The sequence below is a fragment of the Schistocerca cancellata genome, chromosome 1 (genome assembly GCF_023864275.1).
Source record: "Schistocerca cancellata isolate TAMUIC-IGC-003103 chromosome 1, iqSchCanc2.1, whole genome shotgun sequence".
NCBI classification, from domain to species: Eukaryota; Metazoa; Arthropoda; class Insecta; order Orthoptera; family Acrididae; genus Schistocerca; species Schistocerca cancellata.
Window position 1 is genome coordinate 900,869,941 of NC_064626.1, and position 24,099 is coordinate 900,894,039.

Below are 24,099 nucleotides of genomic sequence, written 5' to 3' on the forward strand. Positions count from 1 at the left end.
CATAGCTTCTTGTTAATGGTCATAATTTTGAATAAATAGATATTGAATCTGAAATAACTATATATTGTTATCACGATTTGAGCAGTGTACCTATAGGCATGAAGCTACTCATTTTATTTCATGTTTGGCACGAAGTTGTAAGGATGGGCTACACATCATCCTAGCCACACACCATCCTACCACTTGGTGGTTAAAGAAACAAATACACAGGTCAACCAGAACATTTACTCAAAATAATTGAATAAAAACATTAACCAGTGATGGTAACCTGTTTGTAGCACAAACACTGACCAACTGAAGGATTAGTTCATCAGTTAATTTCAAGAGTAAAGGTCCACAAATCTGCTAACCAAATATAATGGTGATGTATGTATATGGTTTTATGAATTCACAAAAAGCACCTACAATCAAATGGGAATATTTAAATCTAACAACTACTCCAGAGCACTAGGAATCACTTGGTGTAGAGTCCTCAGATTACCTTCAAACACTCAAAATGAACGCTCCTTAACATTGTTTCCTATTGTTTGCTCCTTCATTCTGAGGTCACAGTCAGCATATGAATGGAAATTCCACTTCAAGGTGTGACCACAACTCCCTTGACCTATCCTAATGCAGATCAGCTCCAACTAGGTTTTGTGTGGTATTTGGAATCTCTCAAATTTCTCTGTTGGATACTAAAACCAAGGGGCATTGTTGGGCGGACAATGTTCCAGCATTGTTGCCAATTGGAGTTCACGTCAAAGAACTGATACTTTCTGAATCAGACCAAGATTTCAGATGAGTTTTTGGTGGACTTGGGGAAAGATCTTATGAAAAGTGGTCTTTCTGAGAAAGTTTACCTTAGCTGTTTTCCTCCACTGATCTAGCAAGCAGTATTACCTAGGACAGGTAACCACTGAATGGGACTAGATCTAACAGTACGAGTGTTATGTCTTGTGGCTTCATTAAGTTGCACATCAATCTCTGTTGCATGTAACATCTACATCACGCTGGCAGGAGGTACATGTCCATTTACCAGACATGAACAAATAGTTACTCTCATCTTTCTACCGTTATATACACTGTCCAGTCACTAATGTTTTATAGGTTAGTATTAAGACTGCTTCTGTCCTGCAGTGTGTTACACTGTTTATTTTTTAAACCACTTACTTCTTGTGGCACAGTTTCAAGTAATTCCAACTATATCTGTCACTCAGGGTAGTAACTTCGTCGAATACGGATGAAATTTAGCGTCACATAATTACAATAAAAATTAGGCAAAAGCAATAAATAGGACTATGTAAAATTCAAAACTCATTTCTTTATTTTAACAGTCCATTTGAGACATCTTCAGATGATTCACTTGACAACTGGACAAAGAGCTGCATGATTTCTATGATGTCTTCTGGAAAACAGATTCTTGTAGCATCTACTGACCTGCAAAAGAAGCAACTGAACAATTAATTCACTGGACCCTAAAGGAAGGCAACTGATTAACTTAATTTATGAGATGTCTAAATTTTTAATTAGTACTTATACTGTTATCACAATAACATACAAAACAACTTGGTTACTAATGTGACAGCGGACATACTTACAAATACAAGCTAACTTATTTTCAAAGCCAGACTTATCTCCATTGACATGCTAGCTTTTTATTTTTATTTTTATGACATCCACATCTGACAACATCTGCATTTCAAATAGAGATGCTCCTCCCAATATAATTTATATCAAGTTGTAATACACATCAACCCCTTCTATCTGCTTGTCATATAATGGGAGGAAATCTTTTACATGTTCTGAACTACATATAGTGCATCTTTGTGGAGTTTAGAGACAAAGAAATGGCTGGGAAAAATTTATTAATGTTCATCAAAATTTCAGTAACCACTCTTCCTGAAACTATACTTTATGACCTTTTTATTACAATGTATATATTATCTGCAAAGAGAATAAACATGGTATCTGCTAATGTTACTGATGGAAGGTCATTGATATACATAAGAAGTAGTAAAGGCCCCAAGACAGAATACTGCAATATCACATGTGATTACTTCCCTGTGGGTTCATGACTGATAGCTTAATACAGGACTCATTCATTTTGACTCCCTGTATTTCCTGTCGGTGAAACAAAACGTGAATCATTTTGCAGCACTTTGTTGTACAATAATATTCTAATTTACTTAAAAGGATATTGTTATTTACACAGTTAAATGCCATTGAAAGAACGAAAATCAGAGATCACAGAATATACAGTTAGACTTTAAATTAGTGTCTAATGAATTAAAAGATATTGTTGTCGTATGTATAAATATCCTTCTCAATATCACAACCCTTTAGAAACCCAAATTATGATTTGGACAGCATATCATTTGTTACGAGATGGTTAAGAAGCTGCTTGTACATCACCTTTTGTAGTTTTCAAGATGACAAAAATAAAAATGGATGGAACTTTGATTGTATTTCTTTATTTTTTAATCTTCTATGGAGGCACATTGTAGCTTGAACGTGTAGCAATTATTTTAGCAATGCTAGATGACTGTTCTATCCTTCCCCAACTTCAGCTTTCACCAATTTGAAAAAAACATACTAATGACACACAAAAATGTATATTTCATCCTCTGATTCATATTAATCTTTTAGATGATAAAATGATAGTACTGATAGCAAAGAGATTTTTCATGCTAGGTGTCAACTAATCTTGAAGCACTGTTTCATATTCAGTGTATGCAATACATTGAGTTGTCAGCCCTAACAATTGTTGTAAGCTACACTTACCTGCAGAAAATATTTCACTACAGCGTTGAAACCATGTAACAACATTACTTGCAAGATCTTTGCGGGTGGTTTGGTCAACCTGCTTCAGCACTGACCAGAAGGCAATATCCGCCACTGAAGGACTCGTTTTTCCGAGAAGATAATCAGACTTTCCTAGCTCAGAGGTGATTGTAAATATTCCTTGGAGTTTCTCTTTCTTTGTTCTACAACGAGCTATGTGGTAACATGAGTCCAGTATTTCATCAATCTTTGTTTGGTCAAAAAGATTCTCAATCTGTTCATAATTGTATTCTACTGGTCCCACTCTGCACAAATACCTCAGGATGTTTGGTTCACCACGTACAGTTGACTGACTTATAGGAGAAATTACCATCTCCGTTTCAGCTCCAACTGGAAAAAGTGGAGAGAGAGTGAGTTAGTGTCAGAACCAAAATGAAATGCTGCATCTGCTAACATACATTTGGCACTACTGTTTTCCACTATCAACAATAATATTAAGTATTATTGACATAAAACTAACAGTGACACCCATAATTACAATACTCAAGCCAAAAGTGACTATCATAGGATACGGACTAACAAGAAAGCTACAGACCACAGTCCATATGTAACTGGGAGACGTTTCTATAATAAGTTGCCAAAAAATATAAAGCAACTCCAAGGCAATCTCTTCAAGGGCAAGTTGAAAAATTTGTTAATAGAAAGATGTTTATACTCATTAAAAGAATTCTGAGCTGCAGTACTGTTAGTTTATTCTTTTACATACTGCAGTATATTAGTGGTAGTATTGTTATAATTGGCTAATTGATGTACAGGGCTATTACAAATGATTGAAGCGATTTCATAAATTCACTGTAGCTCCATTCATTGACATATGGTCACGATACACTACAGATACGTAGAAAAACTCAAAGTTTTGTTCAGATGAAGCCGCACTTCAGGTTTCTGCCGCCAGAGCGCTCGAGAGCGCAGTGAGACAAAATGGCGACAGGAGCCGAGAATGCGTATGTCGTGCTTGAAATGCACTCACATCTGTCAGTCATAACGGTGCACGGACACTTCAGGACGAAGTTCAACAAAGATCCACCAACTGCTAACTCCATTTGGCGATGGTATGCGCAGTTTAAAGCTTCTGGATGCCTCTGTAAGGGGAAATCAATGGGTAGGCCTGCAGTGAGCGAAGAAACGGTTGAACGTGTGCGGGCAAGTTTCACACGTAGCCCGCGGAAGTCGGGCAGGGAGCTAAACGTACCACAGCCGACGGTTTGTAAAATCTTACGGAAAAGGCTAAAGCAGAAGCCTTACCGTTTACAATTGCTACAAGGCCTGACACCCGATGACAAAGTCAAACGCTTTGAATTTTCGGCGCGGTTGCAACAGCTCATGGAAGAGGATGCGTTCAGTGCGAAACTTGTTTTCAGTGATGAAGCAACATTTTTTCTTAATGGTGAAGTGAACAGACACAATGTGCGAATCTGGGCGGTAGAGAATCCTCACGCATTCGTGCAGCAAATTCACAATTCACCAAAAGTTAACGTGTTTTGTGCAATCTCACAGTTTAAAGTTTACGACCCCTTTTTCTTCTGCGAAAAAAACGTTACAGGACATGTGTATCTGGACATGCTGGAAAATTGGCTCATGCCACAACTGGAGACCAACAGCGCCGACTTCATCTTTCAACAGGATGGTGCTCCACCGCACTTCCATCATGATGTTCGGCATTTCTTAAATAGGAGATTGGAAAACCGATGGATTGGTCGTGGTGGAGATCATGATCAGCAATTCATGTCATGGCCTCCACGCTCTCCCCCCATGCGATTTCTTTCTGTGGGGTTATGTGAAAGATTCAGTGTTTAAACCTCCTCTACCAAGAAACGTGCCAGAACTGCGAGCTCGCATCAACGATGCTTTCGAACTCATTGATGGGGACATGCTGCGCCAAGTGTGGGAGGAACTTGATTATCGGCTTGATGCCTGCCGAATCACTAAAGGGGCACATATCGAACATTTGTGAATGCCTAAAAAAACTTTTTGAGTTTTTGTATGTGTGTGCAAAGCATTGTGAAAATATATCAAATAATAAAGTTATCGTAGAGCTGTGAAATCGCTTCAATCATTTGTAATAACCCTGTATATAATCATTATATGTATGGAGTGATATATAATGTGTTAATGTGTTTATAACATTATTGCATGGAATGATATACAATGTGCTACTTGATGTATATATTCATTCTTGGAATGACATGATATGGATATAATTGTACAAAAAATGATGATGTCCAAGACTGTAAAGTTAACATGGACAAATAAACATTATTATTATTATTATTATTACTACTCAGTATTTCTCTCTTAATAATTTTTGAGCTGGATCATGAGCTGTGTCTAGACAGCCCATTCAGTAAACCATTAAATGCAAAAAACAAGAGTTTGACTTTGAACCTGGACTAAATACACAGATTTGATCTGTCTAGAAGTACATAACATCACTCATTCCACTGCAGAATGAAAGTTCATTCTGAAATTATGGCCTGTCGGTTGCAGTTTGAACGTAATAACATGGGGCAAGTGATGCTTATTGTAAGGCTACAGTGACTGTTATTAGGACTGCTAACTAAAAGAATATCTGGATCAGAGCAGGACACAGTTTATGCAGAATAAACTGAGGAAAAGCAAACCAGCAGTTCACTGCAGCCAATCTTTGTCTCTCAAATCTTCTTGCTAGCAATTTTTTTGCCAACCAGTCAGATGTGATATTCTTATAATCTTCAGCACAGTATATACTGCAATACAAATCTGCGTTAAGTTAAAACTGTGTGCTAGACCAGTACTCGAATTTCGATATCTTCCTGTTGTGAGCAGAGCAGTACCATCTGCGCTACCACACACCTCACCACATAGAACAATTCAGTTTCAACAGTCTCAACTTGTCACTTTTCTCCTCATAACTACAATACTTCACTGAGATGCTCCTGCTAGACACCATTTTTTAAAAATCTGTTTGAAGTCATGGTGACTGGGTCTGTGGCAGTAAAGAACTATTTTTCATAACTGACCATAAATACACATTTTTGCACTTGCATTGACCAGTATGTAATTTTATATTTCACACAGCAAAAAGCTGATTTCCTATACCATGCTGATCAATCTGTACTAGACACTTTGATCAATTAATAATGCTAAAACAGAAACATCTAAATTGCTAGCTAAAAGCTGTGCTGATATAGACTAAAAAATGTTATATATGAAGTGTGATCAGACTAAAAAATGCTATATATGAAGTGTGATCAGACTACAAAATGCTATATATGAAGTGTGATCACGAAGTAAGATGAATTTTTGTTTTTCTTAAAGAATCTTTATTTATTCGGCAACTTCAAGTTTGAAACTTCCTGGCAGATTAAAACTGTGTGCCGGACCGAGACTCGAACTCAGGACCTTTGCCTATTGCGGGCAAGTGCTCTACCAACTGAGCTACCCAACAGAGCACTTGCCCGCGAAAGGCAACGGTCCCGAATTCGAGTCTCGGTCCAGCAAACAGTTTTAATCTGCCAGGAAGTTTCGTATCAGTGCACACTCCACTGCAGAGTGAAAGTCTCATTCTGGAAACTTCAAGTTTGCCCCCTTCAAAGTAATCCGCCTCAATATACCACACTTGTACCAGTGCTTTTTCCAGTCCTGGAAGTACTTCCGGAACTCGATTTTTGTTACAGTGTTCAGCTTCTTCAGCGATTCTGTTTTTATCTCATCAATGGTGGCAACATGACGTACTTTCATGATAACCTTCAACCTCCGGAATAAAAAGAAGTCACAGGGAGCAGTGTGCAGCGAATACTGTGACTGAAGCAACAATTTTTTTTCTCTCTCCAAAAATCATGAACAAACAATGAGGTGTGAGCTTGAGCATTATCGTGATGCAATTTCTACGAGTGTCTTTGGATTGCTTCACACAAAAGGCACATAGCTTCCAGGTATTATCTCTTATCGACCTAATGACCACAAGGCAGTACCAAGCATGCACTATCCCATTATAATCAAAGAAAACAGGGAGAAGAACCTTCACATGTAATCAAACTTGTAAAATTTTTTTCGGTCTTAGCTCTTCAGGCAGATCCCAATGGGATGAATGGGGCTTGATTTTGACATTACAGCCACACTTTGTCACCTGTTACAACATTCTTTCGAAGTTCTGGATCGTTGTCGACTTCATTCAGCAATTCCTGCACGATGTCTATGCAACTTCGTTTTTGAATGAAAGTCAACAATTTTTGAACAAACTTTGTTGTTACATGTTTCATGCCCAAAACATCTGAAAAAAATTGTGTGGCATGAGCCAAAGAATATGCCAACACCATAAGCAACCTCTCTGATGGTGATTCGGTGATTTTCCAGAACCATTTTCTTTACTTCTTCCACATTGTGGTCAGTAATTGATATGCTAGAGCATCCAGCATGGTCATCCTCTTCAATATTTTGTCAACTCTCTTTGAAACATTTGTACCACTCGTAAACTATTGTCTTATGCTCATAGTAGATTCGCCAAAGCCACAGTCATTATTTTGAATGCAGTGCTGCTCTTCATTCTTTTTCAAGCAAAATTTAATGCAATAATGTAAAATATAAAGCTGATGGATCAAGTGATGATACCATGCTCACTTGGTTGTTTGCGGTATGTTTCAAAGTAAAGTACTTTTAGTCAAGCAGCTCATTATGACATGATCTGTACCTTAATAGCGACTGCAGCTGAAGAAAACCTGAAGGTTGGTCTATTCAACATCAGAACTGCATGTTGTCTGACTCAACCAGGTTTCAATGACAGATCAGGTCATGTTTGTTGCTTCAAGAAATCATTATATGGACTTAAGCAATCACCTCATTGCTGGAATAATAAATTAAACTCATTCATGAAGAAAAATGGATTTAGTGATTTGACAGCAGATTCTTGCATTTCGTTCAACAGCGCAAAACAGAAAAATTGCTGGCTGCTACTTATGTTGACGATGGTCTCATCACACGATCAACTGAAAGTGCACTGAATTCATTTTTAGAGCTGTTAAAAAAGAGAATTCAAAAGAACAGTGGGCTCTTTAGTCTCGTGTTTAGGCATGTAAATGCAACAACGAACAGCACTGTTCCTTATCGTTAAGCTCTGATATCATTAATGTATATGACATTTTATATAGAACTTGCTTATGACATTTGAAAGTTGCTCTATGGATGCTAAACCCACTTCTTCTGACTGGATCATCATAAAATGCATTTTCGGACATCTTCATGGTACCTCGGACTTGGGTCTCTTCTACATTCCATATGGTGGTAAATTTTGTGCCCATGCTGTGTTGATTTTTCAGGCAACAGTAAAAGGCAACAATCAACTTACGGTTTTGTCTCAATGAGCAGAGAGACAGCAGGTGCGGAAGTAAGTTGCACTACCCACTACTGATGTGGAATTCATTGCTGCCAATGAAGGAGCCAAGGAAATAGTATAACTTAATCGACTGTTATGTGAGATTAGTGGAAAAAGGGACACAACTGTATTATTTAATATAATGATGGCGCCATTATATTAACGAAAAATCCAGTGTGCCACAAATGTTCTAAGCACTTTATTATGTTGTTCTTGAACACTATCAAAATGGTAACATCAATGAGTAATGTGTGTGTTCTGAAAATCAAGTTGGAGACATGTTTAAAAAGCCTTTAAACTCATATTTAGTGATTTATGTATTTAGTATCCCCACCACTGGATATAGGGACACAGATGAGATGTTATAGGTCTCTCAGCAAAGTCGTGCAGAAAGCTAACACAGATGGCGCCTGCAGAGTGTAGTGAGCAGACCTGCTGATCCAGGTGTTTACTTGCCAGGCAAGTCAGTTCTTACGCTAAGATTGACTAACACAGACCTGATTTCCACATCACAGCATGCTCTTGGTTTTGCCTACTAGCTGTTTCGGTCATTCGGAGTAGTTGCATGTGTGCTTTCTGCGTATCAGTCTCTATGTTGTCTTCACACTTGCTGCTCTCCATAGATTGACCCTGATATCGAGTTTTCCCTGTTCTGGGGTTCAGCTTCCTAGTAGAGCATCCACCATCGGCTAGAACTGGACGGTTTAGTGGTGCTATCGCACCTGTGCAGATAGCATGTGACGTTTTGATTTTTCCTTGTAGCATTAATTTGTGGCCACCATAGACCAACATTTATTCAATGCTGGTAGGAAAAACAGCTCAGCAGCAGTAGATGCAGGATCTGCTCAAACACAATATGGAATTGATTCATCCTCATGCAGCACTAATGGCAGGGCAGGCACCTTCAGAATAGCCTTTTTTCAGAGCAGCCTTCTCCCCCACCACCCCTGATGCCATTCACCAGTTTTGAAGTGTTGAAAGAGAGATTACTTGGACTGGTTCTTGTTGCATTGCTAGGTGAGGTGCATGCTGGTTCAGCTCATAAGACCGCCTTGTTATTGTCCAGTAGTGCTGGTTGTACGAAATCATGCATAATGGCCTGACAATACTTAAATTGAGGGTGTTGAAAAGACCAACCTTCAGGTTTTCTTCAGCTGCAGTCGCTATTAAGGTACAGATTGCATCATAAGGAGCAGCTGGACTAAAAGTACTTTACTTTGAAACATACCGCAAACAACCAAGTGAGCATGGTATCATCACTTGATCCATCAGCTTTATATTTTACATGAAGTACCTGTTGATTATGTACAACATGTTCATCTTTGCTTGTTCAGTATTCTGGACATCAATCCCATGTGGAGGCACTACAGTTGCAGTCTAATCAGCGCCGCAAACACTCCAGTCGTGTGCGGCCTGGATCATTGACCTGTGAGTGCTCTCACGCAAGTGTTGGTTCGAGTCTCCATTCTGCTTCCTCATATGTAGACTCATTAATCAGGGATGTGACTGTCCAGTTAGCACCCTGAGATCCAAACTTGGGCACTAGCCTTGTGCAATCCTCATTCAGCCAAAGTTGCTCAGATGGCTGAATCACATGGACTTACAGCAGGCAGTGGCGAAGTAAGATACATGCAGCAAAGAGCCCCGGTTGCCCAGTGGGGTGGTTCAGAAGGCCTCACCTTCTGCAGAGCTGCCATGTGATAACACCATTGACAATTTGAATGGGCTGAAGTCATAGCACTGCCCCTCTTCATTCGTCGAGAACTCGATGGGTAGAAGTTAACCAAAAGAGTCGGGGCCTCACTTGTGGCTTTTTTTTTTTTTGAGTTACTGTGTTACTTTCCTTCCACTCCCGTTTCTGTCCAATGGGGAAATTGGCAGTCCTGCCCATTGTCATTTGATGCGCATTACATAGGACTGCCCATAGGCAGATGCCATGTGTGAGGTATGCTGAAAAGTAGGCAATTTGACTTCAGTTTGTGAGAGGCCCCAGTGTTTTCCCTGGACTTGTAGTTTGTCTCCAACACCCCACGAGCACCCCTCAGCATACCCTGCTAACGTTGGTCAAGATTTTGTGACCAGTTACGTTTCAGTTTGACACAGGGGGGCAACTGTCAATCTAATTAACTTAGACACATACTAACTCATGGGCTTCCCTGCTTTGCAATGACTGCAACTGTCTCAGTGTGCTATATATAGTGGTAAATTCACTGTCGGTGCAAAATATTTCTGGGCTAGCCTTTTTACGATTCCAGTTCCTTGTTGAAGTCCATTTAGTGTCCTAATTGGTCCCTGTTCAAGATTTGGACTACTACTGTTGTATGACCAGCTGTTTGAGGATACCTTTGCTTGAGCAGAAAATTTCGAGGCCCATGTCTCCCTTACACCACCAATATATTTAAATTTTGTCACCATCATCCCATTCTCTTCACCATGAGCAACAAGGTCAAGGCCAAGATGTAGCGTTGGCAGGAACCCTGTGTCATCTCTACTATTTTGTGGAGCCCGTGGGCCACACTTTGCTGGTCATTCAGCAGCCAGATGGCGCCTTGTGCATTTGCACCAATTTTAAACAGACAGTTAATGCACAATATGTTGTGGACTTTTATCCCATTCTGTGTCCTGAGGAAATGTTGGTGAAGTTGTCCAGGAGCCAGTATTTTTCCAGCATCAACTTCTGTGATGCTTACCTGCACTTGCCACTGGATGCCACTTCTAGAGCACTTTGTGCTCAGTAGCTCTTTTGGGCATTACCAGTTCTCATATTTCACCAACCATTCCCTGTTGTGTCAACTACCTCAATGAAATGATTTATGGAACCCACACAAGAGAAGCATTTACACAATCTGCAAGCAGTTCTCCAACACCTTCTCAGGAACAGCCTTCATTGCAGATTTAGAAAACGTACATTTTTGCTCCAAACTGCATTTTTTTGTGTTATATACTTATCATCCCTGCATGTGTACATGTCAAAGCTATTGTCAATCTGTCAGTGGCCCAAAAACAGAAGAAACTTCAGCCCTTTTTTGGGCAAGATTTCTTAATATGCTAAATTTACTCCTCAGGCAGAGCAATCGGACAACCTTTTAACCGGCATTGCTAAAATGCCATCAAATTTGTGTGGTCTGTGGACTGTCAATGGCCATTTCAATCCCTCAAACAGTGTTTGTGCTCCACACTCTTGGGCTTACATTATGCCAGGTAAACTGTTATTCCTGGCCACTGACACATCCTGGTATGGTATGTCGTGGTCCTGTCACATTAGAACCAAGACGGCACCAAGTAACCCACCATTTACACGTAAAGGACTAACAGTGGCTCAATTAACCATATATGCACGTGGAAAAGGAGGCACTGGCCAACATTTTCAGCATTAATAAACCAAAAGCCACTGATTGCATTACCCAATGCTCATTCCACATTAACAGATAGCATGCTCACACAGTCAGTGGGCATCCTTTTTTGGTAATTGTTGCTTTGACATTCATCACTGTTTCATCACCAAGTATGTTAACACAGACGCATTATCGCAGTTGTTGGTGGGACCCAATCTGCAGTTTGATCAACAGGAGGCTCTCATTTTGATGTTGGACGATACCTTACAGTGCAGCAAATATTGTTGGAATTTTTGTTGACAGTGTGGACTGTCACTACCATTATGAGTGCTGACCCTTTTTCGGCACATTATCTCAGCAGTTGAGGTGTAATGAACGAGTGCACTCGATTGGGAGTGATTTCAGTATGGCATACATTTTTCCTACTAAAAGATCAACTCTTTGGTCCAGTGGGTCCTCTTGCTTGCCGCAGAGGAGTACAGCTGTCAAGTAGTTGTCCTTCCTGTGTTGTGTCCTCACATACACTAACTATGAAATGCATCCCACTGGGGTATGTCCCTTACGAAGACTATGGCATGGCACCACGAATACTGAATGGTGATCGATCTTGACACTGAACATCACGTGCGGGCTTCTCTCGCCTGTGCACAGAACCAGCCTGCAACGACATGTCAAGTTTTCCCCTTGGCCAGTTGCAGAGCACCCTTGGGACTGGGTGCACGTTGACAGGCCCTTTTTTGGGAAAAATGTGGTGATAGTGGATGTGTTGTCCAATTTCATGTATGTAGTAAACTACCTCATACGGTGGCAACAGCAACTATTCATACATTGTCAGTTATTTTCGTTATCGAGGACTTCCCTGGATCCTCACTTCTGATAAAGGTTGGCACTTTGTGTTCAGGGAATTTGCAGATTTTTGCATTTGCAATGGTATCCAGCATCTGACCATGACTCTGTTCCACCCAGCTTCTAAGTCAGAGGTTCAGTGATTCACGCTCTCGTCAGCGCAAAGAAATTATTCACAGATTGAGAAAGAAGCTTTGGCTCTCGTATTTGGTGTTACTAAGTTTCATGATTTCTTGTATGGTCGTCACTTTACCATCGTCACAGACCACAAACCTTTGACATCGCGTTTTCATCCGAACAAGCCTGTACCTCCACGTACAGCGCAGAAATTCATTCGCTGGTCTATTTTCCTCTCGCAGTACCGCTACGATATCTTGTATCGGTCCACTGCTAAGCACGGAAACGCCGATGCGTTGTCCCGTTTGCCTGTTGCCGAGGATAGTGCATTCGATTCCTCCGAACTTGCTTGCATGTTCATTGATGCGGAAACCGATGACGTGGTAGATTCGTTTCCAATTGATTTTCGTCGTGTAGCTGCAGCCACAGCTGCCGACCCTGTCCTTGCTACTGTTTTGCGTTTTGTTGCTACGCAATGGCCCTTGTCAAAGTCACGGATCGAGGATCCGTTGGTTCGCCGATTTTTTGCTCACAAGGAGAGACTTTTTGTACGACGTGGTGTTTTGCTGTTGCGTTCTGATAATGATCAGTCCAGGGTCATGGTCCCATGTTCGTTACAGTCCTCTGTATTAAAGCTTCTCCACCAAGGGCATTGCGGTATAGTGAGAACGAAACAACTTGCTCGTCAGCACTGTACTTGGTTCGGAATCGATGCTGCGATTACGACTATGTGCTCTTCTTGCATGGCGTGTGCCGAACAACAATCCGCACCACCGCGGAAATTCTTTGCATGGTCGAAAGCCACTTCCCCTTGGCAACGCTTACACATCGATTTTGCTGGTCCATTCTGGAATGCTCGATGGTTGGTTGTGGTCGATTCCTTCAGTAATTTTCCTTTTGTTGTCAGGATGTCTTCCACGACGTCTTCTGCCACCATCCAAGTGTTGTCTGCTATCTTTTGCATTGAAGGCCTTCCACAGACTATTGTTTCCGACAATGGCCCACAATTCATGTCCGCAGAATTTCAGTCATTCTGAAAGGCCAATGGTATTCAACATCTGACATCCGCGCCGTTTTCGCCACAGTCAAACGGTGCCGCTGAACGTTTGGTCCGTACTTTCAAGTCACAGATGTTGAAGTTGAAAGAGTCGCATTCTCGGGAGGACGCGTTATTGCTCTTTTTGTCCTCGTATCGCTCTCAGCCCCGAGATGGTCGCTTGCCGGCTGAGTTGCTCCACGGTCGTCCTCATCGAACCTTGATGTCTTTGATGCATCTGCCGCATCAGGTTCCTGTGCAGCGGCAGACACTTGGTTTCGCCCCAGGCGACGTTGTATACTATCGCAACTATCGCGGTTCACGGCGTTGGCTCGCAGGGCACGTTCTTCGCTGCCTCGGCCGCGCTATGTATTTGGTTATGGGGTCCGCTGGTGAGGTGCGTCGGCATCTCAATCAGCTGCGCCTCTGTCGTCGCACAGGTTCTGCCGCTCCCCGTCTGCTTTCAGCGACAGTGCTGTCCGGTCAGCGCCCTGGGGACCCATCTACTGGCTCGCCTCATCCCCAGGTGTTACCGACGCTGCCTTCCATTTTGCCCCATGGTGACGCGCCGCCTCCGCCGCCGCCTGTTCTCTCGCCGGCGACGCCCGCAGTGGACGCGCTGCTGCAGCCGCTGGACGCCTCCCTGGGTCACGCGCCGCCGATCGCTTCCCGTGACCAGCTGTCCTCCGGCGTGGAACTCTTGCCCGCTCCGGACCATCTGTCATCTTCGCCAGTCGGGTGCTCCGACTCGATGGAGGTCGACCCTTCGGCCCCTCCTGACTATCTACGGGCGCATACACCGCATATTGGCGTGCACCCTGGACTAGGTTTCCAGGCGTTTCATAGCTCCCCTCGGACCGAATGGCCGGGTGCGGGTGGCACAGCCTCGCTTGTTGTTAGGCTCCCCACCTCATCGCATACGCCAACATGGGGTCCTTCCCAAGGCGGGCGGAAGCCTTATAATACAACCGTACGCCGATTTGCGGGGGAGGAATGTGGTGTCACCGCCAGACACCACACTTGCTAGGTGGTAGCTTTTAAATCGGCTGCGGTCCGCTAGTATACGACGGACCCGCGTGTCGCCACAGTCGGTGATGGCAGACCGAGCGCCGCCACACGGCAGGTCTCGAGACACTGACTAGCACTCGCCCCAGTTGTACAGCCGACGTTGCTAGCCATGGTTCACTGAGAATTACGCTCTCATTTGCCGAGACGATAGTAGCATAGCCTTCAGCTACAATTGCTACGACCTAGCAAGGTGCCGTATTCAATTGATATTGAGATTCTATTAATGTATCATCAAGAGCGATGTTTTACAAATGTGGATTAAAGTTAAGTATTCCAGAAGGTACGTACTTTTCTTTATAGCATTCATTACGTATCCTGTTTCAGACCTCACGCCAGCCTGCGTGAGTTTAAGCGCGTGCCTTTCGGCTTCCTCTCATTGTGTCTAGGCTGTCTTGTCTAGACACAACAGTCTTCTGGCTGGCAGTGGGTGTGGCTGCCAGGTGTAGTGGTGGGCCACAAAGGTCGGCATTGTTCATGATGGATGTTGGTCATGGGCATCTGACTTGTCATTCAAAACAATTGTGTATGCAACCTGTTGGAACCACAGTGCTGCCATCTCCTTGTCATCCAAACAACAGTCATCCACGACGTTCTTCCAGAATGAAACTCCCAAGTGTGACAGCTTGTGCACCTGCTGCAGTCCCTATTGCTTGTGCCACCATCCTACTTTCATCCACGGAATAGTTGCTATCACAACTACTGGTGCTGAGTTCATAGACTTAGAATCTGTGGTCTCCTTTCCCCATTTGCCTGTGGGTGAGTCCTTGCCCTCACTGATGCAGGTGGACCGCATGTTCCACCAGCAATTTGGCTTGCATCAGCTGGGTCATCGCTGCCTACTTCGGTGGTAGATCCACTGCCAGGGCATCTCTCACACTCTCAAGTTTTGTGACAAGATGTCGCGGTAGCAACTAGCCCATTTTCAATCCTAGATGTCCTTTTCATGGGGGAGGGATTTAGTGTGTTGACCAATGGACATACCTATGAGTGTAGATGAGTTGGCATGGGTCTCGTGGCAAAGAACAACATGTGCAGAGTGTAGTACAGGCAGACTTGCTTACCCAGGTGTTTATTTGCCAGCGGCGATACAGTGAACCAATTAGTTCTTAGGCTGAGATCGAATAACATGGACCCTGCTTTCGCTTCATGCCAAGCTATTGGTTCAGTGTGTTAGTTGTTCTGATCATTCAGGCTGGCTGCTTCCTCTGTGTCAGTCTCTATGCAGTGTTTGGACACTCTGCTCTTCGTAGTTAGGTCTGTTGGTTCAGTTTTCCCTCTACTGGGGTTCAGCTCTCTGGTTACCTGGTCGAGCACCCATAGTTGGTAGAACAATGATGTCTGCGGTGACAGGACAGTTTATCAGCTATGTCACCCCTACACTGATACAAAAGTGTACTGAGACAGAACTTTGTAATTGATGTGTTTTATTCCATTATTATTTTGTTTTTCTTATTGAAAAGCAGTTTGTGCACCACAGTTTGATTTCGGGAGAAGTACTGAAGTGAATAAATCAAACTTTGATGTGTTTTCTACTTCCTCCTACTTTAGCACCTAGTTTTGAGTTCTCTGTAACCTCTGCTCTAAGAGTGTGTATTTTTTTCTTTTGTTTATACTTTGTCTCCGTGTGCATTGTTTATGTATAACCAAGTTACTGCAAATAAAGTGCACTGTTCTTAAAGGTGTTGTGTTCTATTCTTACAACAACAGAATAGACTCATGTTTGACTTTAAACACACTAAATGGCTACATCATACCAGTGAGTTGGTGGAAGTAAGTATAAATTACAATATTGTTAACAAGGAAAGTGGATTCCACCTAAGCTATGCATAGGATGTTGCGATACCATAAATACATCTAGACTGCTCCTAGCTAACATTACTGCTCACAACTGAAACTATAAAATGGCGTCTATGGGAGTGTTGATATCCAGTTCCCCCACTGCCACTATCCAACACAAGATGGGACACTCACTGCTCAAAATATGTGACTTGGTCACTTGATGCTCCTAGAGAGAAGAGGTGTGCAGTCCATGGTTTATAAAAATGCACTCTTACATGATGCCTGATGACAACAATTGGGAAATTTATGAAAACACAATTTCAAGACAGCCTCTCTCAAGATTACTAATGACGATTTCATTGGTTACTATGGCAGCTGCAGAGAGAGAATTTTACAAGATTAAAAGTTCACAATGAGCCAATATTTATAATAATAATAATAATAATAACAATAATAATAATAATAATAATAATAATAATAATAGTAGTAGTAGTAGTAGTAATAACTTCAACAAAGCGCATGATTCTGTTGACTGTCAATCCTTATTCAACATCTTACAAGAAAAGTGGCTTGACACAAAAACACTATGACTAATCAGACAGACATTGGCTGGCACAACATGTTAAATTCATGGGTGAAATCTATTATGACACCTTCATGAGCGAAACTGGATTATGTGAAGGTGACGGATTAGCCCCACTATTGTTCAACATAGTTCTGGACAAAGTAATGTGTGAATGGGAAAAAGAACTGAAAATCCATGTACACTAGAAATCAACACAACTAGGGTGATTCCAAGACAAGGCAGAAACCTCAAACCTAGCTTTCGCAGACGACCTGGCCACGCTCTCGGTTAATGAAGTAACGCCAACCAAACAAATAGAAATACTAAAAGAATGTGCATAAGAAGTTGGCCTGCAAATCTCTTTTCAAAAGGCTGAATTCTTCTGCTCAAAATTAAATATACAAAAATTAGATACAAAATATGACAAGATAAACAGAGTAACACATTTCAAATATGTAGGTGAAATCCTCTAACCTAATGGAGGAGAAAAGATCTCACAGAAGAGTTGACTACAAAAAATGAAGAGAACTTACGACAGAGCACAAAACACATAAAATAAAAAATGCATGTCCATTCAAACAAAGATCAGACATTACAACACAGTAATCAAGCCTGAAATACTGTATGCAAGTGAGCACTAACACTTTGAACGAAGAACGCAAAATTATGAAAAAATTCTCTGCCCAAAGCTGTCAGAAGAGGAACACAGATTACACACTGGGAAAAACCACAGAATAGATATCAAACCCAGCATCATATGTCAGAAAAAGAAGGTTAAAGTTCTATGGGCACATCAAAAAGACTCAACAACAGTATTCTGACACCCATACGAGGCGTCATGTCACCAATACCATGGATCACACAAGTCAAATTTGATCTAAAAAAAAAGTACAGATCAATCCACTAGAAGTTCAAGACAGAAACACCTACAGAGACAAGATATACAAATGGTATGTTAGGTCTGAGACAGAAACCCTAAGAAACCAGGGGCAATGTAGACAGGATAGAAAGAGACTCCATGGAGAAAAAAATGAGAGAATCATGGAACATCTCCAAAGGAATTCGCAAATGAAGCAGCATGTTTTGCATGATCCTACTGTGTCTCAATGCAAATAATAATAATAATAATAATAATAATAATAATAATAATAATATCTAGAGTGAGCTGTACACTGTTATAAAACTCAACGTTGAACACAAAGTTGAAAAGAAACAGGTTGGGAGCAACTGTGCGAACAAGAATAACAACAACTCTAATAAGTTATTATCAAACAATGGAAACTGCGGGTTGCAATATTAACATTACAAGGAAAAGGACAAATTGCTACTCACCATAAAGATGACACGTCGAGTTTCAGAAAGGCACAGGAGAAAGATTGTTACCCATTTAGCTCTGGTCAAAGGCCTTTTTCAGAAAAGGGGACAGACACGCATTCATTCCCACAACAAGCACACCTCACGCACACATGATCGCCATCTCTGGCAGCTTGGACCAGAAGGCAACTGTCATGTAGTACGAAAGCTGAAATCTGGAGGGGGCAGGAATGGGAAAGCAGGGTATAGTTGAGGGGGGGGGGGAGGGGGGGGGAGTGCTGTCTGGTGGAGTGTGTAGGGACTAGATGAACGTATGAAAAGACTGCCACCAGACATAGTGTCAGGAGGCCGTGGGGCAGGGAGATGAGGAGCAGGGTAGAGAAATGGGGACTGGAAATTGAGAGGATTGGGAAAGGGGATAGATGGGAGGATGCATTTGCAGAGGGTGGCACACAATGATGGTGAGGTTTGTGAAAAGGGAATATGTGATGAGATGGAGAGGGTAAAAACCGTTGGGTGGAGGGTGTGGGGACAGTAGCTTACCACAGGCTGAGGCTGGAATAATTTCAGGAACAGAGAATGTGTTGTAAGGCCAACTCCCATCAGTGCTCTTCAGAAAAGCTGATTGAACAAGCTGGCTTGCTTTTCGAAACAGCCATTGAAATCAAGGATGTGCTGTTCAGCTGCTTGTTGTGCCACAGGTGTTCTACTTTGCTCTTCACCACAGTTGGGCGGTGGCGGTTCATCTTGGTGTAAAGCTGGTTGGTAGTCATACCAATATAAAAAGCTGCGCCATAATTGCAGCTGAGCTGGTATATGACTTAGCTGCTTTCACAGGTGGCCCCACCTCTGATGGGATACAATAAGCTTGTGACCTGACTGGAAGTGCAGGGTGGGTGGATTGGGCCGGTCTTGCACCTGGGTCTTCCAAGGGATATGATCTCTGCACCAAGGGGTTGGGGCTGGGATCGGTAGTGCCATAGGAATTAACTAGGATGTTGTGTAGGTTGAATGAGCAACAGAACACTACTTTATGAGGGAAGAGAAGGATCTTGGGAAGGAAGTCCCTTATTTCAGTGCATGACAATAGGTAATCAAAGCCCTGATGAAGGATATGGTTCAGTCATTACAGTCCAGGATAGTATTGGATGACCAAGGGGGCACTCTCTTGAACAGGGTGTTGTGAGGATTAGCGGGTGTATGGGGAAATGACATGGGAGCTTTGTTTGCGGACTAGGTCTGCAGGACCGCGTCTGTCCATGAAGGTGTGGGTGAGACCTTCAGTGTAGTGGGCAAGGGATTCTTGTCATTGCTGATATGCCATCCCAGGGTGGCCAGGATGTATGGATGGCATTTTTTGGTGTGGAAGGGATGCCAGCTATCAAAATGCAGATAATGCTGATGGCTGACATGTGGACAGTGGTATGGATGGAGCCTTCGGAGAGGAAGAGGTCAATATCCAGGAAGATGGCAGGATGGGTTGAGGAGAATCAGGTGAAGTGGATGGGAGAGAAGATGCCGAGGTTGTGAAGGAGGGTGTCTTGGCCTGAGTCCAGCTCACAAAGATGTCATCAATGAACCTGAACCAGACAAGGGATTTGGCATTTTGGGGGCTAGGTAGGTCTCCTCTAGATGTCCCATAGGGTGGCATGCAGGTGCCCCTGGCTGTGCTGTGGATTTGCTGGTTAACATCCCCTTCAAAGGAGAAATACTTGTGAGTTAGGATAAAGTTAATAAGGTGTATGAGCAATGAGGTTGTGGGTCCGGAGTCTGATGGGCATTGAGAAGGTAAAGTTCAATAGTGGCAAGGTCATGGGAATCAGGAATGTTTGTGTTAGGGAAGTGGCATCAACAGTGATGAGCAGGGATCGAGGAGGTAAGGTAAGGGGATGGTTGAGAGCCGACGAAGGAAGTGGTTGGTATCTTTGATGGTGGAGGCCAGATTATAGGCAACTGGTTGGAATTGGTGTTCAATGTTTTACATCATTATTTTTTCCACTGTTATGGGCAATGAAAGAAGAGAATACCACAGATAAAACACATAAGTAGCAGATGAAACCAAGGGAATAATGTGAGCTATGTGAATTCTTCAAGATAATCCAAAATAATTTGAGTTGTTGTACATAGTGACACACGTTGGGCTGAATGTTTTGAGTTTCACAGCAGCCAGCCTTAAGTACGTAATATTGTAATCCTGTAAAATAATGGCATTTGATACACATAAATGTAATGTATGTTGCCATCTAGATCCAATGTTCCAGAAGAGGCTCACTTATCTTTATCTCGATAAATAATGAAAACTAGACCATTAACTGCACGACTGTTTTTCCATGTGACTCCTATTTCCATGAGAGTTTTGTAACCTCTCACGTAGGAAATGGTGCTAGTGGTGGTGGTGGTGGTGGTGGTGGTGGTAGTAGTAGCAACAATAATAAAGTGTCATTTTATTCATTACCTCACTATAAAATCTTGACATAATTTTTCACTGCACAAAAATAAAGGTTACACATACCATTTTTCCATACAATGAAGATAGTTAACTCTGGCACATTTTCTGTTCCCGTTTGATTATCCATATTACCGAAGCATTCATTTTTAGGTGCATTAACTACAGTTGAGTGGATGTGGCAGCTTAATCTCAGGTTCACTTTTGCATTCCATAGTCTTGCGAGGGCAATAAGAGAGTAAGGAGGATGTTGTGGACTAGCATTTACAACAATATCTTGAAGTCTGTCCTGCAACACAAAGAGAAAATCGCATATAGAGAATTCTTAAATATTATACTAACACAATTATTAATGCCACACCAAGAAGCCAAGAGGCACTCATGTTATGATTACAGTCGGCAGTAGCAGAACACTGCTTAAATGAGGGACATGGTATGAAATTTGATGAAACTGTGGTAAGTTGCCAACATTTCCAGTTTTTGGAACAGTGTCTATAAAGAGGCGATTGAAATTAGGTTGGTGGATAATTTAGTCAACAGAGACACAGAGACAATGGGTTTCCTCTTAGCAAGGCGTGGAATCCTGTATTATCTCGCATCAAAATTGAATGTTCTTTGGTGTGGCCCTGAGTGCGATAGATCATTGCCACCAGTGTTCAACCAAGGGCGGCGCTGCCTTGGAGGGCAGCAACCTTGATGGGCGGCGCATGCACCGTGTACTAAATGGTGGCCTATACAGGATGTAGGTTTGCAGCCTGGCGTCAGTTCTCAGTGGGACTCATCAGCAGAAGCAGCATTCTCCTGAAGATGGTGACCAGTTGGATCACTGAAATATTGAGTAAAGTTGATTTTAGGATCTGGCAGCAAAACCCGAAGAGACTTTCAAGACTTATTACACCGGGAAACCCTACGTGGTCACATCACCTATGTGCTTTAGTGCTGGACAGTAGCAAAGATTCTAGTGGAAGTCTTTTATCTTTATCTTGATGATAAGCTGATGGATGACTTTGTAAGTACATTAATTCGCACATGGTGGACATCCATTGTCAGCTTGACAGATCTTGTGATGCACAAGTCACAGATCACATGAAGATTAATGCCTTTCTGAAACTCCTCCAATATGCAGGGATTTACAGTCTCCCATCTGCATTTCAAAGACCTGTGGGAGATAGATAGGTTTGATGTATTTGAAGTTACTATGGTATATAAGGGACAGTGTCCTATTCAGAGGCAGGTAGCAGTCACTTCATTCCGCCAGAGTAACTGGTGTGGGGAGTGCCACGCCTGGATAGTTGGCTTACTGTCGCTCACTACCAGCCAGTCCTCCTCCCACAGTTGAATGGCTCTCTCCCTCAACAGAAAAATGACAAAATGGAGGGGGGTGCGGGGATGAGGAATGGCACATTGTGTCATGTCAGGTTCCTTGCAGGACCCCTTAAGATGCCTGGTCTGCTCTGGTATCCAGCAAAATGATACCTTCTTCCCTGATGCTGAGGAAACAACAGTTTGTCCTGCATTAACAGCATTATTTTCTCTGCTGGGTACGTATACTGCAATGACAGTAGGGCCCTAAAGGAATTTGAGAAGATAAAAAACTGTCCGATCTGAAAACACCTCATCTTCTCTTACTACCTTCAGAACTGTGTGGAGCTCTGTGGTAAATACAGCATATTCATGGTGAAGGCGAATCCTGAAAACATGGGCAGGTAATATTGCTGAAAAGTCAAAGGAGTTCTCTTGTTTTAAACTGTCAGTGTACACTAATGTACAGCTGTGAACCCCATCTAAAATGTTATAAAACACAGATTGAAAGGTAATATCTGTAGTGCAATCTTTCTTGAAATTTGTCAAGTCTAAAACAATTCTGGGCTTCTTCAAAGCCAAGATGGAGATCTGACTTCCCTTGGTGTAAAACTTGAAAATCAGCCACACTCATCTAAAAGACCACTCTTCATGTGAATTGCACAAGGCCCCATTTCTCTCTTTCTATTATTAAAAAGTCTTTCTGTTGGGGGTCGACCAAAAGTATGGTGTGCAGATGTCTGTGGAGTGAACATCTTACAGGCCTGTTGCATCAGATGGAGAATCACCACCTCATGTTAAGTGTAGGCTCACTAGCCTCTGTGCAAGACTTGATGTAAAGCTGGTAGGAAAGGCCCCAGTGGCCATCCTAATTCTTTCAATATGTACATTTTTAAACATAAGGGTTTCAAATACTCATTTGCTTGGCACTTGTAATCAAGCCATTTATTAGCCATTTTAATATATATATAGCAGCCACAACATATGTTTAAAATCAAATGTGAGACCCAGAAACCTCTTCATGCCTCCAAAATTAAGAACAGTGCTTATTATCCTCATCACAGGAAAGCTAAAAATAGAATGTGAACTGTTAAAAAGAATGAACACACTTTTCAGCTGAGAAGCTAAAACCTTTTTTCTCCACCCATTCCTGCAGGGTGTATATGCGAACAAGGGAAAAAAAAAAAAAATCCCGGATTTTTCCCAGTTAAAAATACACTTTCTTCCAGGTGAAAATACGCTTTTTCCGCATTAAGTGACAGTGTATTTTCCCTTATCAATCGTTTGAATGGTTATGGTTTTATACATGAGCAAAGAATCTCCAGGCACTTCAGAAAACAAACTCAGGGAAAAAGAAACATTTTGGAAATGTCTTTGATGTGCAGCAACATGTATGCTGTGTATTTTCGTATTACAAAAGTATACATTGGAATTCCACCAAACACTGCATGTTACTTTCCGAATAATTGAAACCGAGACTGCAATGAGCTTTTGTAAGCCAGCCATAGCTCATGTCACATGATCTCGCCAGCAGATGACAGCGGATACTCAGAGCATAGCACACGTGATGTAGTCAGCCAACAGCAACATCACTGTTAAGTAGCACGAACACACAAACAGGGAAAGTTGAGAGTTTAAATTAATATACATAGTGCTGCTACAAGAAAAGCAAAGCTTTCACATATAATATTGGCCTCTAAATTTAATAAGCTGCAGGAGAAGCTAAGCTTTTGCATATAATGTTGATCTATTTTGCTCGTTTTACACTTTAAGATACATCACACAAATGTGCCAGTAAAATTTTTAATAATGACATAAATGTCTGAACTTCAGGGTTCGAAATTCTTTTAAATGGCTTGTCATCAAAGAGTTGATTTTTAAATGAGAGTCAAGAAATTCATGGTACATTCTCGCACATAGTTCAACTTACATAAAAGAATATTTACTTTGAAAGTAACGTATTTCAAACCACCATTCGCAATATTTTCCTGCGACCTGTTAGAAATAGGTTCGTTTCAACAGTTGCCAGAGAGCGCAGATAACAGGCGAAACCGTGCTTGCGCAGCTATCACGACGTAGGAAGCCCGGATGTACGTACGTTAAGAACATTGAAAGATC

General features: G+C 42.0%; 1 protein-coding gene across 4 annotated transcripts in view; it reads right to left on the minus strand.

Moving 5' to 3' along the window:
- Positions 1–1,283: 1,283 nt before the first annotated feature.
- LOC126190857 (probable aminoacyl tRNA synthase complex-interacting multifunctional protein 2) overlaps positions 1,284–24,099 on the minus strand; it is a 34,148-nt gene continuing 11,332 nt past the window's right edge. For all 4 annotated transcript variants that reach the window (XM_049931478.1, XM_049931461.1, XM_049931454.1 and 1 more), the window contains exons 3-5: positions 20,746–20,968; positions 2,764–3,153; positions 1,284–1,419 (exon numbers count right to left, since the gene is read on the minus strand). In XM_049931478.1, coding sequence (XP_049787435.1) covers positions 1,412–1,419; positions 2,764–3,153; positions 20,746–20,968 — 621 coding nt within the window. In that variant the 3' untranslated portion in view covers positions 1,284–1,411. The remainder of the gene's footprint in view (positions 1,420–2,763; positions 3,154–20,745; positions 20,969–24,099) is intronic.